At 38.8% G+C, this 20,426-nt stretch overlaps 1 protein-coding gene across 1 annotated transcript in view; it reads right to left on the bottom strand.

Moving 5' to 3' along the window:
* DCC (DCC netrin 1 receptor) overlaps positions 1-20,426 on the bottom strand; it is a 977,719-nt gene that overhangs the window by 268,891 nt on the left and 688,402 nt on the right. Inside the window, exon 9 of the mRNA XM_004683911.1 lies at positions 6,116-6,270. Within this exon, the coding sequence (XP_004683968.1) occupies positions 6,116-6,270 (155 nt within the window). The remainder of the gene's footprint in view (positions 1-6,115; positions 6,271-20,426) is intronic.

Genomic DNA, 20,426 nt, shown 5'->3' with positions numbered 1-20,426 from the left:
TTCACTCTCCTTCCATTTGGGAGAACTAAAATTCTGACTATGGAGTTTTAAAATGTAGTAATGAAAAAACTTATTTGCTCTGATTTGGGGTTCAAGTGCTACTGTTTAACATTCAGTGGATGAAAACCCCATGATCATTTTCTCCCAGACATTAATGGAAACATCTTGATTTTGACTTTGTTGTATTATTACATATTTTTAGTATGAATTATATATATTGTCATATATTATGTTCTGTATGTTGTTATGGGAATCATCACCTTGAAATACTTCAATTTCAACCTATTGAAATATACTTTTTGAATGACCTGGAATTAGAAATTTTGGTTTAACTCAACTTCTATTTTAAATGTAACCTGGGGATTCCTAAGGTGGATGACTGGGCTGAAACCAGAGTTTCCAGAGACTAGCGAAGAGTTGTGGGTTTACCCCACTTAAATGTTTCCTGCAGAGCAGAAATATCTTTATTAGAACAATATAATAGTATGGGAGTAATGAATTTGAGAACAGATGTGAAAGTCACATTGTTGTTTTTGTGTAGCATATAAGATCTACACAAATTGGCCCTCCCTGGTGGCGCAGCAGGTTAAAGCACAGCACTAAGAAGCTTAAGCCACTTCCGCATGAGTTAGATCCCCGCCTGTCCCCGAGGAGATCCACATGGCTCGGCAGACCTCTCCTGACCCGCCCGCTGCTCCCCTCAGCAGTGTACTTTGATCTTCTGCCTGTTCTGCTCCCCACTCTGTCTCTGGTGAATCCTCTCACCCTCCATATCTCTGGCCTGTACCCCAGTTCTGTATGAATAAATAAATCTTAAAAAAAAATCTACACAAATTACAGTAAGCAGAATGTAACCCTGATAAAATAATCCACAAAATAGTGAACTTATTAAAAATGATTTTTATTTAATTTCTTTGGGCAGCTATCACATCAGGTTAATTCACTATACACTTCTTGACGTAGTTCTTTCTAAAATAGACTGTCAAAACTTATACTAAGACTCAACAAGAATATACATGTGTGTTACATACTACATCCCTTATATAGTAATATATTTTGACTCTTAAGGTTATAGTGTATAAAAGTACATATGATTAAAAAAAAAGCCATTTTCTTTATCTGTCTTTATTTTTCACTAGATACATTCACTAGCTCTCCATAGAGTTAGATGTATCTGCAGCCCCGCAAATGCCAGGTCAGCAGTTTTGTCTGTGAAGTGGGATTTTATGTAGCTGCCCCAGTATGGTGACATCCCTGAAGATGCTCAAATTCTCTTGTTCTAACTCAGCCTAACAAGCAACCTACTTTACCTTTCAGTAATTGTATAACCAAATCAGGCAATTATGCTCAAAACAAACGTATCTCAAACAAATGGAACCTCCTTATGCTGAACTAGATATCCATACTTCCCCAACATGTCTCTTTAAAATGACACTTTGTGTCCTCTTTCTTCACACTCCTTAATCTAGCAGTGAGAAATATGTAGTTTGTGTATAAATAAAATCTCCCTAAGATTCTCTTTGCTAGGTATTTGGAAAAAAATAGTGGAAGAAGCCTAAGTTATATTCTGTGCTCATAGTATTAAGAGTATAGTAATAAGTCTACAGAAACATTTTAGGATAACAGTTGATGAGAAATCAATGTGTAACCAAAGCAACATGCGATCTTTGTCCTTTATCTTGAATAGCACCTTTGAAAGATATTTAAACTTTTTCATCTGAGAAAATATTTAAGGAACGTTAAGAAACTAACCACAAAGTATCAAAATCTAGATTCTCTGGTCCTTTAAATGTTAAAGGACCATAATGTAAATTACATTAATTCAACATATAATTAACTTTTAAAAATTCAAGGGAAACCAGCCTTACTAAATATGTTTTTAGTAAGTGTTGCTTAAAGGCAGAATAGGAGTTGACTACTTTTGTGTCTTCATCTGTTATTATCATATCTACATTGGTGTTGCCTAATGTCCAGTTGTGTTGCAATAGTGGAAATGTTCTTTGTGTTGTTAACTATGGAACAGTAAAGTATTTTCTGATCACATGGCTTTAGATTTTAGCTAGGGATGCAAAGATGTTCAGTGGGCAAAATGAGAGGGCAAATCAGTCTGTAACAGCCTGCTAAACTGTAAGGAAGGAATAATTAGGGAGGAAGTAAGACAATGTATAAATGATGGATTGTATAGCAATCAAGCCAAACCTCATTATTGTATTATATTCACCTTACTGCCTTGCTGATTACACTACCGAGTAAAGGCTTCTTTTAACCAACTGCATATGGGGCAGCCGGAACTACCACTCCATTTTTTCCTCCCTATTTTGTGCCTACTAGGTTCTATCAAGGCCCAGCGGCTTCTCAATTGTTATCAGTCCATGTTTGCAACCTTAGGAGGTTTAATTCATGTCTCCAAATTATAATTGAGGAGGTCACAAGAACCAAGAACCTTTGTTTTCAAATAGAGGTATAGTTCAGAGACACAGGTGGAATGTTCGAAATATTTGGAGACTTCTGTTTCTCCTGTAACAACCATACAAGCGGTATTATCAGAATGAAAAGAAAAACCCTGAGAAGGAGGGGAAGGCACGCATGTCTGTTCTAAGCCACTCAACTTGGGGGTTGCTTTCACTCATCTTTTCAGTGCAAAGAATATAAGGAACCAAGAATATTACTTACAGCTCTCAAATAGAAAAGGGTTTTGTGGATAATTGGGTTGTGGTCTAGAAAATATGCTTCTCATTCTAACTCAAGCCTCAAGCCAGTATGTGGTCCATTTTAACATCCTTTAAGATTAAACTGCCTTAACAACATCTTAAAGGACGTCAAATAATAATTCAAAAATTCTCCACATGTGGTATGAAAAGATTAGACAAGTCTTAAGCAGGCAGGGACTTAAATCCAGCTGATAATACAGTGTAGAAATTATACACCATAAAAGCAGGGGGAAAGAGCAAGAGCTTAGCAAAAAGGAGATATAATCAGGAGACACAAACCTTCCTATAAATCAAGCCTTTCTATTCTGGGTGATTATTTCATAAACTGGATCTCAGGCTGTTGATCTCTTTAAATGATTACTATAAAATATACGCTGCTTTAGATACAGTTGCTGGTTGATTTATATTTCAGACATATTTTCCATCAGTGTTTATTCCTTGAGAATATGGTTTTCATAATAGAGTTGATATTTTCAAATAATATGGAAAACTTGAAATTCAATTTGTAAAAAAGCTATGTAATTTTAGTATACAATTACTTTACCATGTTTGGAAAAACAGTGATAAAAGAAGCTACCGAATGCATGCCCTGATGAGAGCATTTTTTTCAGGGAGAGAAATAAAGATGGAAACATCCTTCTCTCTGATCTCAATAGCCTAACGTTTTAACCAAATAAAATTTAGCCTTTGCATTTCCTCTAAAACCACAGACACATGGGCTTATGAGATGTAGAAGAGGGGGCATTGGGAGGGAACAAAGAGGGCTGAGGAAACAATGGAAGATAAGTAGGGGGAGACAGAGAAAGCTCGTGGCCTTTTAGGTCTTTGTCTTCTTCAGCAATAGGTGGAGTATTGAGCAGGCTTGAAGATGATGAAGGTTAATTATCCTGGAAATATTTTTAAATTGCCAAAATAGCATTGTGTGTTAACAAAAGGTAAAATACACACGTTGTACCTATTAGTCATGATAACAATTTATGTATCCTAATGTCTGTAATAAAGACAAGTTCTACAATACTCAATCTAAATGAATTGAAGAGGTTGGCTAATGGGATTGCACATGCTAAGGCTACACTGAATGTACTGTTTACAAGGCTGAGTTGTTCCTACCCACCAATCTACTCAGTGTGGAAGGAATTATCCTGCAACAATTCTCAATGAAATAGAAATAAGTCACCACACAAGTAATCAATGACCTGCAAAGGGAGGAATTCTTATCCCATACCATGGTAAGAAAAGCTCCGTCATATTTCTAAAGCAGAACCACAGAATGCTAACTTCTATGAGACAATAACACCAACAACTAACTAACATATTTTCCCCAGTCACATGCTTTCTATTTTGTGCTTTAACATCATTTATATTGGCCTTTAAGCAAAAGAAACACTGAGGTCCTCTGGACAAATTCTCTGACTGTTCTGAACGAACGGGGGTGGGTGAAATACAAAGGACTCAGCTGCATTTGTGATAGGACATCTTTTAAAGGAGGAAAGTACTCACGCTAGTCTGATTCAAATTCTTCATATTTCTGTTCATAAACTCATGTAAGTTGTCTACGTTAGTTGTTTTGTTATCTTGACATTTAAAAAGATCTGCTTTCTCAGGAATGCTATTACTTTACCAAATATACATGCCTCAGGTAATCTAGAACAGTGTTGAGAACAGAGTAGAGGCTCATTAAACATACTTATGTCATTGGTTTTGTCTTATAAAGAACATACCTACGATACACATAATCTGATTCTATTTTTTTTTTACTAGCTACCTTAAAATAGCGAAAATGTTGTATGATGAGTAATTCTCTTGTAAATGTTATTATTAATCAATGTCAAAATAGAAAATACTTTCCTGTCCCTTAGTAGGGAAAGGTTGGCATTAAATAAAAAATGGCATTGATGGAAGAGTAAAAATGTTGCTCAGTCTTAGAAACTGAAGCTGATTATCTAGGACTTTCAACAAATGTATAATGTAATCATGGCCAGTTGGCCCTGAAAAAGTACTCTTCAGTAACTCTAGGGATAATCTTAGGATTAAGAAGTGAAAATGTCAGATAACATAAAAATTAGATCTTTTGAAAGTGAATATACCTTAAAGTTAAGTTTTAACTTTAAATATTTTAAACTGATTGCATGCAATATGGCATATATCCATTTCAAATATACATATCTTGACTAAATTTGCTTTTATTCAAATATAATGTTCAAATTGTTTAAGTATTCATAAATGATTGATTCTATATATATCTATGACAAGTAATTCAATGAACAAACTGATGACTCATGTAGTATGTTAACATGTGCACTGTGAAGTGGAAATTACCATTATCTACTGATTGAAAAGCAGACAGTAACAAAATAGTCTTCAGAACAGAAACCTAGAAGAGCCAGCTTCTTGGGCTTCAACCAGTGACTCTGCACAAGGCAGTAGGCCCCATGTAGAGTGAGGCTTAATGGCTTACTCCAGCTACTGAGTCTCACTCCACATGAGGTGAGACTCTCTCTTCACCAACATGCTAATTTCAAATGCTCATAAGTGATCTACTACTGACATTGTTTTCATTTGCTTCACAATCAAAGTATTTCTAATGTCTACTTCACCTTCTTCCAAGAACAGGTGAGGTGATTTTGAAGTGAACCAAAAGTTTTAAATAAAACAAAAAGGAATACAAACAGTGCTTTTAACAAAAGGAGTAGAAGCGACTAAATAAATGCAAAATATGACTAGGTAGTTGCTCCTCAGTATTTTAAAATAACATTAGAAGTTTGGTAGAAAAAACATAATTTTGTGAGATTTATAAAAGGTTTTTTTTTTTCAAATGTATAGTTTTGGGGTTATGTCTCTATAAAGGTAGAAGTCTCACTAAATTATAAGAACATTCAACTGTTTTACACGGCAATTGTGCAACTGAATGCCATGATTCACTATAGAAGGTATTGGGATTGACTAGCAGGATTTATATCTATTTATTTTAGTCTAAACTCCCTTCTGATAGCTGCTAAGTGCATTTGGGGGATGTGTCAGCTCTTCACTAAGTTCTTTTACGTAGAATCTAACATCGTTGTCCTTTCACCTTTGACATTACACTCTACCTTGACAAATGTGGAAAATCTGAAAAATCAATAGAGAGGGCTAAACCCCAAAGAGGCTGAAGAGCACATTGAACACTTCTTAGGCAGTTTCTATGTAGGCTGTCTGGACGCGTCATCATAGCTGTTAATTTGCCATTACGGAGATGTGGCCTCAAGGAGAAGACCATTTTGATAAAAAAGTCATCTTACCTTTAAAAATCCTGCAGTTAAATATGTTTCTTCAAAAATCTTCTATTTTGTGTTCTAATGAAAGGATTCAAAGATATTGCAGGCAAAATCACTTCTGAAATGCTGCCCTCCCCCTTTCATACTCACACTCAGGCTGAGTGGCCACTTTGATGGGTTGAGAACTCTCCCCGGGCCCCCACTCATTGTAGGCCACGACGCGGAAGGTGTACATGGCTTCTGGCTTCAGGTTTCCTACAGTGAACTGAAGGGACCCAGGCTGGGAAGTGTTCAATGCTCGTTCCCTGGGAAATAAAAGTTGCAGGAGATTATTCCAACATGAACGCTTTTGTGGTTATCCAAAGTCTTTAACAGCAGGAGGAGTGAGTGAGGTGGACACCAAGTGAGTGAGGTGTGCTTATTTAATGTGACTCTCAAAGGTCCTACAGAGAAATGCTTCCAGGTTCCGGGGAGTTCAGGATGATTCTATTCCTATGAAACTTGAAAACTGAAGTGTTTTCCCCTGACATTTACAATTTAGAATTCAAAACTCTTGACAAACAAAGAGCTATTAAAATAAGAAGAAACATCTGGAACATAGACAGGAAGATGCATTTCATAAACATCTAGCTAATGACAGAAATCAAGGTTTCAATTATTCCACAAATCGGTCTTTGTCACTGTTGCCAACCAATGCATTTATGCATTTATTTCATTGTGCAAAGGAAAAGGCAGATGCTAAGTGGCAATGTGCATGGAGCCTGAGCTCCTGTGGCTACACTGAGTGCAATTAGTGAACGGAAGTAGATTCCCCTTCTGCGTGAGGAGAAACAGTAAAGCAACTCCACTTCCCTTGTTCTTCAAGCCACATCTATATGTGTCCAATTTGTCGCCCATTAACTTCCTCAGTGGTGCCAAACAAATGAGTTAATCTGTCAATTGTGGTGGAATTTACATATGGCATTGTCAAATAGTTTCAGCCATTATACCTTTTAGGGTTTATTTATTGTAGCAGTTAACATTATATTTTATCCAATATAGCCAATAATTAAAACACACATGCTGGTTGATTGCCAGCACTCGGAGGGAGGGGGGAATGAAACGTTAATATTTAACAGGTACAGAGTTTCAGCTGGAAAGATGAAAATGTTCTAAAAATGGAGGGTGGTGCTGAGTGCAGAACAAGATAAATAATGTCATAGAAAGCTACGCTTAGGAAGGGTTATGCTGTGAATCTTATGCTATTTCATACAATGGTTATATTTTACAATGAGACAATTAAATAAAAACACCTTGTATGAATCTGGACTAGTCCAAGGCTTAGGAAATCCTTTAAGTGTAGTGTTCAGTTGCTGAATTGTGAGTTGGAGAGCCGGAGGGATGCACGGGCTCCCACAGCAGCAAACCATAGGAAAGGATGAGAACATCAGATAATGCTTTTGGGTATCGTACTGTTCTGTCCTACCAAACTAAGGTATTTAGGCCTCTTAGACACTTTTTAAAATAAGAGCCTCATATCCAGACTGCATGTCCTGTGGATACAGGAATGTTTTTGTATTTTATTTTCTTGTAGCAAAATAATTTTTTTGAAATTTATTTATTTATGCATACAGAATGGGGGTACAGGCCAGAGGTGCAGGGGTGGTGAGAGAAATCACTAGAGACAGATTAGGGAGCATAACAGGTAGACTGACAAAGTACAATGCTGAGGGGAGCTGCGGAAGAGTCAGGAGAGGTCCTACATGCTGCACCATGTAGGTCATGACGCTTCCTGGCTGGGGATCAAATGTGCTGAAGCGGCTGTGGCTGGCTTCACAGCACAGTGCTTCAATTCATTATGCCACCTCAGCAGAAATTTGATATATATTGCTATGTTGTCCTTTGCCATCCATAGGATGGCTTAATTTTTGTTATTTTACAGGTGAAACTAGAGAAATAGTATGCTTTTCTCAATGAATTCACTGTTAGGTACATCAAAGCTCTGAATGAAATCTGGGAGTCATCCTTTAAATTCAGTATTGAAATCATTTGACAATATGGGTAGGAGGTAGGAGATCACAAGGGAAAAAAGGAGGCTCATTCAGGAAACCACTGTGCCAATGAGTCTGCCTATCATCTGTTGGCAGTTATGTCATGGTATCCTTTCTAGACCTTCTAGTGATGTAGTTGTCATGGAAGGTCAGATTTGCATAACACACTTCTTGGGGATGTATAAAGAAAGACAGCTTTATTCTTATAACTATTCATTAACTTAGATTAAATGATTGTCTTCCAGGACATGCTGGCATAACCTTTAATGCCATTAACCAGGCATTCCTCAAAGGAAAAAGGAAGGAAATTTGAGCAAACTAGAGATCAGATCATGAAAACATTACTCATCTATAAAAGAGGATGCTGGACATCTTTATGAAGAAGGAAGTTTTAGGTTCCTTTAAGCTAGATGTTCTTTAAAAAGTATACCAAACTGGCCCTCCCTGGTGGCGCAGCAGGTTAAAGCACAGCACTAAGAAGCTAAAGTGACTTCAGCATGAGTTCAATCCCCGCCTGCCCCAGAGGTGACCCACATGGCACAGCAGACCTCTCCTGATTCGCCTGCTGCTCCCCTCAGCAGTGTACTTCGTTGACCTGCCTGTTCTGCTCCCCACTGGTGAATCCTCTCACCCTCTGCATTTCTGGCCTGTACCCCAGTTCTGTATGAATAAATAAATAAATCTTAAAAAAAAAAGTATACCAAACTATAACAGTCATAAAAAATATATTCATTGATATGGACAAATGGCACTTGCTCAATATTATATGAGGTCTGAACAAAACATCTTCAGAAAATACTTTGTGCTAGTGATCTGTAAATTACAATTTAAGTAAATAAAGTTACTTTTGTACAATTGCAAACACTATGGCTTTTACACTATTTGCCTGCATTCCCCTGAATTGTATGTTAAGTTCTTCAATGTAGAAACTTAACGGTGTCAAACAATGGGTTCATTTAAGCATTTCAAATTTATATGTCACTTTTCAGAAATCTGTCATATCAAAGTGAGTCCTCATCAAAATGTTATATAATAAGAGATTATGGAGTTGATGAGGGATTTTTAAGTTAGGGTTTGTTGTTTGACTTCCTCATTACTTAAGAGTTCTAGATCCTCCCAGTTCTAATTTGTGCTCCTGTGAAAATTTTACTCATAGGAGTTCTGGCAGAATTAAATGAGACATTGCCTGTAAACTATTTAAGCTATAGGCATGGTGCCAGGAAATCAACGTGGAGTCTCCCACACCTGATAGTCGCTGTTGTTACTTTTAATATGATAATGAAAATGCAACCGCACCAGCATACAGAACAAGTGTCCGTGAATCCAGGAAGAACACTTTTCCACAAAGTATTTAGGACTAAGAACTGATATTAAGAAGAGCTACAATCATAAAGACAAATTACACAAATATGTTGCAATGAGCTATGCCCCCTAAAAAATACCTTTCTTGGTAATTTGTAAGACTCATTTGGTTCATAGACTTAGCTGAATCGAAGAGTGGTCACAGCTGTAGGTAGAGAGAGAAAAGTTCCAATAATGAAAAGTTATGTTTTTTGTTTCCTTTTTTTTTTTAAGATATATTTATTTATGCTTACAGAACTGGGGTATAGGCCAGAGATGCAGGGGTGGTGAGAGGATTCACCAGACACAGAGTGGGGAGCAAAACAGACAGACCGATGAAGTACACCGCTGAGGGGAGCAGCCGGTGGGTCAGGAGAGGTCTGCCGCACCATGTGGGCCACTTCTGGGGTGGGGATCGAACTTGTGCTAAAGTGGCTTTAGCTTTTTAGTGCTGTGATTTAACCTGCTGCACCACCAGGGAGTGTCCAAAATAGTTCTGCTTTTAAAAAGGGAGACTTTGCTGACAGCCTGAGGGATAAGGGGTCGTTTGAGTCTGCTGGAGAGCTGCACAGCCTGTGTTACCTGACATTCCTGGACTGCCTTATGCTTCTTTAGGTACTCCTGGGCAACCTCAAATACGAAGGTGATACAAACCCATTCTTTAAAAATGGCATTCCCTGCCATGATATCCTTCACAAGTCTGTTTGGTTACAACTCTCCAGGATTTGCAAACTTTTGATCATCCCTTTCATGCTATCTCAGCAGAAAACAAAACATTTCAAGTAATTTTCTAGCAAGTGCAACTGGGTTTGGAAAGGCCGTTTATCACTCTGGTTTTTCTGCTACCACAATAGGCCAATACCACAGACCTAACCAGGTTCAATCATCTATAATCGGCACATTTGGACAGAGTTACAAGGCGCTCCTCTTTACCTGCTAGTCCATGCTCCTCTGGAAATAGGCAGATTTGTACTTTAGAGGTTCTGAACAACAGAGAATCATTGGTGACAGGAGCCTGCTCAATTATTGGGTTGGAGTATTCAGCTTGTCACCATACCAAGTGCTCCCAGGAAGCAGCAGGATGCAGAGTCCACTGTTCTGGTGGACGTTCTGTCCCACTACTCTGAAGACATAATCAGCCTTCAAAGCCTCAAAGTGCAGTCGCAGTCTGTGACGGCAGGTAGATATACTGGCAGACAAAGCCTCATTGCTTCGCTGCTTTTCCCCTCAACTCTGAGCTGGTGGTGCAGAGTTCAGGCAAATCGGAGATGAGCTGACTGATACAAAGCAAGTCACTTGTTCTTTCTAGAATTCATTCACTGTGAATCTACTCATTGAAAATCCACATAGGGTATCAAGTATCCAAAATCTGTCTCTGTCTGCTTTACAGAGACCAAGAAAAGTTCATTAAAAAAATGTTTCTATTCTGAGATGGAAAAATGCACAAAAATATGTGAAAATAAACTATTATATAAAAAAATGTTTCTATATTAGAAATTCAAGTTTGAGGCACTTTGGTTAATTGATTTGGCTACAGTTTCATGAAAAATAACCGCTAAGTCATAAAAGCTTTTTTTTTTTTAAATAGTAAACATTTATTGTGAAAGCACATACCTTGGGGTCCTCCTCCCTTGTGGCACAGTGGATTAAAGCACAGCACTAAGAGCTAAAGCCACTTCAGCACGAGTTTAATCCCTGCACTGGAGGTAACCTGCATGGCACAGCAGACCTCTCCTGACCCGCCCACTGCTCCCCTCAGCAGTGTACTTTGTCGATCTGCCTGTTCTGCTCCCCACTCTGTCTCTGGTGAATCCTCTTACCACCCCTATACCTCTGACCTGTACCCCAGCTCTGTATGCATAAAAAAATAAATCTTTAAAACAAAAAGCACACACCTTGATTCACTAACAATAATGCTGCTGTTTTGCTGAGATGAGCTGATGTAAGTCTTCTTACATTTTAAGGGCTGATAAGATTTAAGGCATGAAATCAAACATTCTGGCATAGAATGTACCCTAGCACAACTTTCATGGAGACCTAACTCTGATCTCTGATGCGATTATATTATATTGTACCTGTAACTGAAACTGGCTTTGGCTTGCACTTGAAATGTGTATGTGTGTGTGTGTGTGTGTGTGTATATATATATGCGTATATATATATATACATATGCATATATGTATATATACATATATGTGTATATACATACACACACACACACACACATATATATATACATATATATACACATATACACACACACACACATACAGAGACAGAGCTGGGGTACAGGCCAGAGGTGCATGGGTGGTAAGAGGATTCACCAGAGACAAAGTGGGGAGCAGAACAGGCAGATGATCAAAGTACACTGCTGAGGGGAGCAGTGGGCGGGTCAGGAGAGGTCTGTTGCACCACGTGGGCCACCTCTGGGGCAGGGATGCAACTTATGCTGAAATGGCTTTACCTTCTTAGTGTCATGCTTTAACTTGCTGTGCCACCTGCATTATATTTCAAGAACCACTGTTTGGATGGATGACAGCCACTGGCCCTCAAGACAAAGCCCGGTCCTTATCACTCATCTGCAATGAGTCACCCTGTCCCACAACACCCAGCTGCTTTTGCTCTGTGTTTTTTTTTTTTTTTTTTGTCACTTTGCCTTTCATTAGTTTGTTTTGTTTTGATTAGCCTGCAGATACATACTCCTGATGCATAGCTTGTAGGTTTGGCAGAAATATGTTCATTCTTCAAATCCAATTCATACGAACACCCCTGGTGGGAGCTTTCATAACATCATTCCCTGGTTCCAGCAGTACTGTGCTCTCTTTTTGTGATTGCATTGTTTGTGGCTAATAAAGCTGTTACAGCACAATTCATGTACTGCAATGCATTGTAAATTATTTAAAAAGTGAAACTATTTGCCATATTCCATTGATATTTTATTGATACTCAGGATAAAGTATGGCCATGTTGGTATTCACAAATTTTTTAATGTGAAAATTTTAACTAATGTGAAAATTTTAGTAGAATAATTATGTAACATCTCCATTCTTAAGAAATACTAAAGGATTTGGATTCTATTCCATGCTCATCCCCATTGAGTTGAGTGGGCTTTGAATGCCACTTCACCTTCCGGGGTCTTGATTTCATTATTTGAAAAACAAAATTGGAACCTATTCAGGGAAGACTTTCTAATTACTGGGACTAAAAATTGACCATCTGTGTGTTCAATCTTTGTCAGTGTCTCTGTATTTACATTTCAGAAATAAGCAGGGTTCAAAGATTAGATATTTCTCTTTGTATCACTGCAACATGTCTACTTCATATATTAAGTAAACACACAGTATCTTTTTAAGTGCTGCAGGGTGTGAACATTCATTCACATCTGGTAGGTTATCCACAAAGGTGGTTGTGTGGCATCAGATACCTAATTAGATGCTTCCAGGGGAGGTGTTATACTAATGACTCTCTGTAAGGAAAGAACTTTTGCCATTTTAGTGGAAAGGTTCTTACCATCTGCTTTTTATCCATGCCACTTTCATTTATATTTCTTTAGTGAGAGCAAGAACGGTACATCAATAAAACTTCAAAACTGATAGATGGTGTTTATTAGAACAGGGCTCAAAGCAACATCTGCAACAGTAGCCTGAACACCACACTTCTAGAACCACAGGCTGACACAGAGCAATTTCCAAGTGAAAGTAGTTCCAAAGTGACTCAACACCAGATAAATGGTACTGGGGAGTGGACAGTCAACCTTGGTCAGAGGTATTTCCATTGAATTTTGTTTAAATTCTGTTTTTTTCTTGAATTGCTAAAATTACATAGTCTGACAAACAGGCTAAACTTTTTTTTTCTTACTTAATATAATCTCTATTTTAACAACTAGCAGTACATCCAAGAGACTAGTTATGTAACAAATGGCTACTGCAACAGCAAATAAAAAGCTATTATCTCATAGAAAAAAAAAGTTATAAGTTTCAAATTATTTTGTTTGGTTTCAGGCTCTACCCCCATAACTATGCTTTAGATTGGGATCCTCTTCTTGTTCTGTTTTTTTTTTTTTTTTGAGATGGCTCATCTTACCCTTCTTAGCTGATATTTCATCTATATATTTATCAAGCCATCCATCCATCCAGGTATTACCAAATATGGAGTGTGTCTCTGTGTGTGTGTATTTATGTGTGTGTGTGCACACGTATATGTATATACACTTAAATATACACATTATATATCTATATATAGGAATATTCAGCCAGTTTTTTTTTTCTCTGATCACCAGATTCCTATTTTCAAGGCCTTGTTTGATATTTCTTCTACAATGTTATAAAGGTATATCAAATGCAACATGTCTGAAACTAAACTTATCATTTTCATTCTAATAGCTGGACCTTTCTCAACATTATAGCCTCAACAAATACCACACATCCATTTAAATAAGCCAGAAACCCTGCAACTATCCTTGAACCATCACCTTCACCATTAATGCCCAACTGATCACACCATCCAGATCATTTTTCCAAGTATCTCCTGAATCTGTCTCCACTGCTCCATTTTCTCCAACACCCCCTTGCAGTTCAAGATACCCTCATCTCTTGGCTGATAAAGAGCTTCCTGGCATCCATCCAGCTGGCCTGCATTGTGCTCCAGCCATATGCTTCTTTAAAACATGCTATGGTATAGACATGAACATGTTTTTAACTTCTCTTACACAAGTTCATACCTTTACTTTAAAGCTCTTAACAGTGTAAAATTGTATATTCATCAGTAGAATGATCCTCCCAACATTACTAACTGCTTCCAAAGAGCTGCTGTCTTCTCCATTATTTCTAACACAGTGTAAGACACACAGTCAACTTATTCCTGAATGACTAATAAGTCATTCAGGAATACATGGCTCTTACAGGTAGTGTTCAGTATTATGTCCATTGAAAGGACTAAATCACTATCCTCTCACGCAATGGTCTAAGAACATTTAGAGTTTTGAGGTAAGTAGGAAAGGGTCTTATATTCTGTATGGAAGCCAAGCACAACACTATCAGTATTAGGGCTTGAGTCTGAATCCAGGCCAGGCCAGGGAACTAATCCACATAGTACAGCAGACCTCTCCTACCTCACCTGCTGCTACCCTAAGCAGTGTATTTCAGTAGATCTGCCTGCTCTGCTTCTACTGTTTCTCTGGTGAAGTCTCTCATCCTGCCTCCACCCCTGCACCTCTGGCCTACAAACCCAGAGAGTGGAATTAGCCCTGATCTAATTACACTAATTGCAAGCTTCAAACCCTGGCCAGAATACTGGGCTTTGGATTCTGACTCTTGTTCCTTTCCCATCACAGCACACTCCCTTCATGGATAACAAGCTCTGTCAGCTGCACAGTCCTCAGCTCTGAAGAGCAGGGAGAGAATATATTGTAAACACCATGTTGAAATGTAATGCATAGAGAATTCTAAAATGAACCCTTCATATCAATCACAGAAAGAGGCCTATAATCCTGAGCAGTGAACAGAGGTTTGCTGAGAAAGCATCAAGCAACAGAAAGCACACAGTGCTACAACTTGGAAGATCCAGCCCAGTCTTTGTTCTACCACCTAACTGGCATATGACCTTGAGCAAGTTAGGGCTCTCTTGGAGACTGTCTGCTTCATTTGCAAAATGAAGATACCAGTCCCTTATCAGCCACCTCACAGGGCTCTTGCATGGATTAAACTGAAGGATGCTCAGGAGAGTGTTTTAATTCTTTCATCTACCCCCTCAGTACTTTCCATGTACTGCTTTTAAGATGTATCTTTTACTTTGTATGATAGGTGAAGAGATCACTGGACTAGAAACTCGGCTTTTAAATCCTGCTTCTCATCTTTACTTCCTGTATAGCTTCTTTGGCACTGCTTTTTTGACTTTCTGAAGCAAACAAGGCGAACTCGTGTGTACAACATACATGATCAAACCCATCTTATCTGAGAATCAGATGAACTGATCATTGTGAAAGTGATGGAACCCTCTCGAAGAATGTATTGGGAAAACCCGCAGTGCACTGACTTCATTTCTGACTCACACAATAATTTGCACATGGACCTAGCTATTAAAAATCAAATGTTCACCAGGAAGTGAGCAAGTATTTAGGCACAGTTCCTTAACTTTGTCTAGAATTTATCATAACCAAAAGGGTCTGAAGCCATTATTATTCAACGTGAGGAAACTAACTCTCTAGTGATTAGCAATGTTCTGTTCAGCACACGCTGATGCAGTGATTGGAAGTACCTGCTTTGGAGTCAGCCTGGCATTAAATCCTACTTCCTGCACTTACTAGCTGTGTAGCACAGCTGCAAATGTCCCCTTTAAGCCTCATCTGGAGAATGTTTTGTTGTGAGGATTAAGCAGCATAATTTATTTAAGATGTTAACCCTGGTGTATGTACAGTAAGTGCTCACTAAATGCTGTCTCTCATTATTGATGCTGGCTCTGTAGCCTTAGACATGGGGTTTCCCCTCCCCCTGAGGCTCATTTTGAAGTAACAGAAAGTTGGACTTGAATCACAGCGATCACTTTTGGTTCTAATATATTCTAGGTAATAGGAGGGGATAGTTGGTTCTCTGTGAATTCTAGCTTTGTGGTTCTGGAATTTATGCTGCTCTGTGATTTATGAAATGAAAACATCCCCAAGGGCTGAATAACAAATGTTAACTATAGCACTTGCATTATTGACACCATTAAACAGTCAGGTAGATTAATGATAATCCGAGGTAGAGTAATTTGCCTGACAAAGTCATTGTTAATCTGAGGCAAATGTTAAATCCTTTTAAGAAGCTATTGTGTTAAGGAGCTAAGTAAACCTATATGAGCAAACAAGCATCTGCAGCTAACTGCTCTGAGACATATGGCATATATTTGCTCTAGTTAAGAGCTGGGAAACACAAAATGAACAGGGATATTTGAACCAAATTTCAAAAGCAACTTTTTCCTCATTAAAAAAGTTTTTATTGAGCTTATTCATCTGCCTCAGTAAGATAATTCATTTTATTGGGTAAGAAAAATATTCCATGGAGAATACAAACTCTAGTTGTCTGCCACTTTATCACTTCAGTTCCAGTCACAAACATTGTCACATGACATGATACTAGGCACTGGGAGGGGAGTTACAAGATCCAGTCTTGAAAACCAGGGTGAGAAACACACATCCTAAGACACACAGAAAGCCAGAAAAAAGTGGCAAATGCTGTATTTGTCATAGAATCAGAGTGAAGGGAAAGGAGAATGGAAGACTGATGAATTCTGAACTACAAGACTGAAGCTCTGCTATGTGGAGCATCTCACATAGTAACTGACCGTTCTGTGCATAATTTGACCGTTCTGTGCATAATTTGTATCTGCTGAGTTAGGTATTTTTCTAGGTCCTGAAAAAACAGTGCCAATAAAAGGAGAGATAATGCATTTTACTTCACTAAAGGAGATAAAAGCATCCCTGCCCACAGGATGCTTATGTTCTGGCGGGGAAGAGAGTAGATTCCATAAGTAGAGGAAATAAAGTTGTGGAGAAAAATAAGAATGAAAGGGGGCCTGGGAAATTAACAGTCAGGGTAAGGCCATCAGATAGTGTCTTTCAGCAAAATCCTAGCGCATGCTGTGAATGGATCTCTGAGTGAAAAATACTCTAAGCAGACTGACCAGGCAATTCAAAGTGTCGAGAGGAGGATGCCTGCTATATTTTAGAAACACAATGAAGCCAGTGAAACTGGAGAGGGGAAAGTAAGGAGGCAAGAGGAAAGTGGAAAGAATAGTATGTGAAAAAGGTGAAAAGAGGCCAGCTCAGGAGAGTTCTACTTATTCTCTGCATAAGGCAAGGAGTCACTACAGGGTTCAAAGGTTACTCCAGGTGCTGTGGTGAAAGTAGAATGGGGGGGTTATTGTGTAGGTTCATGAGGCCTGCTGGTTGTTAAAGACAGAAGGAAGGGCAGGATGCAAGATACAGTTTATTTTCATTTATTCAGCTTTATTTTATTATTTTTAAGACTTATTTATTTATGTACATGGAACTGGGGTACAGGCCAGAGGTGTGGGGGCAGTGAGAGGATCACCAGAGACAGAATGGGGAGCAAGACAGGCAGATTGACTGAAATGCACTACTGAGGGGAGCAGCAAGTGGATCAGGAGAGGTCTGCTGCACCATGTGGGTCACCCTGCTGGTTGGGGCTTGAACTCATGCTGAAGTGGCTGCAGCTCTCACAGTGCTGCACTGTAACCTGTTGTGTTACCAGAAAGGGCCTCATTTATTCAGTTTTAAGCAATAAAAAATTAGACAAACATATGATGACCCGCGAGCTTAAGATTCAATAGTATTATGGACGCACACAAAAAGGTTCAATAATGGGTTTATTTACAAGGAGAAAGGTAAAGGAACAGCCCAGGGGAAGAGGAAGGGAAACACAAGTCAACTAGAATGTCCTACCAGTTCTGCTGACTTGGACTCCACCAGCACATGAAAACCGATCGAGAGCCAAACGACCAGCTGAGAACCAGGCCAAGAGCTCCCCAGAGCTCACATGTCTGGTTTTATCCTAACCTGGCTGCTCAGCTCCACCCTCATGTCCTACGATGCTTCTCCTTGGCATTGATGGGATTAGTAGTTCCAATATCTGGAGTGGGGGCGGAGTCCATGAAAACTGTACCTGTTACACTAGGACAAATTCTGACTGGAATAAGTTGGTGTGGCTCACAGTATACTGCTATAAAAGGGGACAGAGAATGAGTGGGGAAGAGGGAACAACACTGCTCTAGAGAGGATTTGCCAAGATGGAGGATGTCACTTCATGCTTATGCGGATGGGCATGATCCGCTGACATGAAGAAATTTGCTGATGAGGAGGAAGAATGCCAGAGCTCTGTATTTCTATTTGCAAGAAAGGATGAGCTCTAGTGCATAAGTGAAAGTTTGGCTTCAGTTGAGAGCATGAGCAGTTCTTTTATGGAAATCTAAGCAAAACTGATTATATGCTTACAGACACTCTGGGTAGGTATAGGCATCAGATACAGGGGTTGAGGCACTTTCCTTCTGACTGCTACTATTTTCCAGCTAACTACTGATACAAGCAAGGTGAATGAAGAATGAAAAGAAGTGCGGAAGTTTGAAAAGAGAGAGACAGTCATGAAATATCACTAGGAGTCTGGGAGAGAACAACGGGCTGATATATACAATATAATTCCCACCAGCATTAAGGGGCAACTTGAAATGAGTAGTCATACATTTTAAGACTAGAAGACTAGATAACTTTATTTGCATTTATTCAAATAATAATGAAATAATGTTATATGCAGCTACAAGCATGCAAGTCCAGAGTAAGTAGAAAATTACATTTACTTGAGTTGTTCTTTGCCAAGCAATTAATATGAAATGAGATAGAAATTATGATTTATGTCTGTGTCCATAACAATTGACTATGCAATTTTAGCTGTTTAAAAAGTGAAGGAAAACTTGAAACACGAGGGACGATGAAAATACCAGAGAACCAATGAAGTACTGAGTGAAAACTTTGTCCTGATCGAAGTCTTAAATTGAGGAGAGGGAGATAAGAACCTTCAGCATGAGGTGACAGTATGCTGTTGAAACCAGAAAGGAAGAAGACAGAGGATGGGGGTAGGGCAGTGAGCGAAACAGAGGAGGCTGACTGTGGGAAAGTAGGTGGTGACTAGAACTTCGGTGCTGGGCACTGTGGGTGCTGTCACTGGATTAGATGTGAAACTGCACTATGGATTCTACACAGTGCTGTAGCCCACTATTGCCTCAACTGAAAACGTATAATATTGAGGTCCCAGAGAGGTTAGTGATGGGGTCACAATGACTAGTGAAGCGGGTATGGAAGGTTGCCATAGCTGGGGCTTGAAAGATAAGAAAGATTTCAATAGATGAGGAAAGGATTAAGCGCTATTATAAGTAGGAAAAGCAAGCAGTTATGAAAATACATGGTCATGCCAAAAATAAATAAATAAAACAGCAAAGCATTAGTATTATTACTAATTGTAGTACCGCTGCTAATCTTTTTTGAGCCTGTTTGTCCCACTGTCTCTGAGTTGACACTATTCTGAGCTCCCTACCCCAATCTTCCATTCTGTCCAAGTGCAGTGACTGTTTTGGGTACTTTATTTGAATTCTTTCAAATTCTCACAACAATCCTGAGCAGAATGTAGTTCCCCCCGTCTGACATGACAGAGAAGATATTTCTATATTTTACATAATTAAATACACAAAAGTCACACATATCACAAATACTAGTACTACTTTTAAATCCAGCCAACTTGCAGTTAAATGGTACATTTTTACCCTCACAGTTCATGGGAACCACACTCTTTCTATGCAAGGACTGGGAATAAACTTCCAATTAAAGGAGTTTGAAAGTTATTATGTACTCATCTTCCTACAAAAACGTTATCAAATTTAAATTTAAGAACATTCACATTGCTGAGCAGTGGTGTGAGTGTCCTAAGCTGTATTTCAACAAGATAACTGGAGACAGTGAGGAGGATGGATTTGAAGATTGGACGCTATTGTCAGAGATCAGGTAAGCGATGGTGAAGATAATAAGAACAAAGGGGGCACGGGTGAGTGGCGGCAGAGGGAGACCTGCCAGGTCTAGGTGATGGATGGCAGCACTCTGAGGCAGGGAGGAGTAAAATATGACTTGGGGGTTTTGCTTGGTCAACAGGATGGAAAGCACTAACATAGGCCAAGAGAAAGAGAGAGAAAAGATATTTAAGGAGGCGATAGAGAGTAAGGTTTTGGGTGGGTTGAATTTAAGGTGTTCCAGGAACTCGTTGAGAATTCACAAAGAAAACCAGTCAAAAATGAATGCTTTTAGTTTTCATAACTGCACACACTGAGAGCCAGCACATTTGTGAGGATCGGCATAAGGTTACAGGTTAAAGCGCTGCCGAGATAAGATGAAACACGTGTAGCTTCTTCAGGGCAATGAATGGTCTCAGGGAACACAGGCAGACATATAGGTGTATTTCTCTCACCCTAAAGTGAAGTCAACTTGTAAAAGAAAATAGAAATCTTAGAGAGATTTCACTGGCTGCTGCCAAATGAAAAGAAAAGCATTTTGA

Source organism: Condylura cristata, unplaced genomic scaffold, assembly GCF_000260355.1.
Source record: "Condylura cristata isolate star-nosed mole 26May11 unplaced genomic scaffold, ConCri1.0 scaffold00016, whole genome shotgun sequence".
Taxonomy (NCBI): Eukaryota; Metazoa; Chordata; class Mammalia; order Eulipotyphla; family Talpidae; genus Condylura; species Condylura cristata.
Note: the sequence above shows the minus strand (reverse complement) of the source record. Positions and strands in the feature narration are given on the sequence as shown.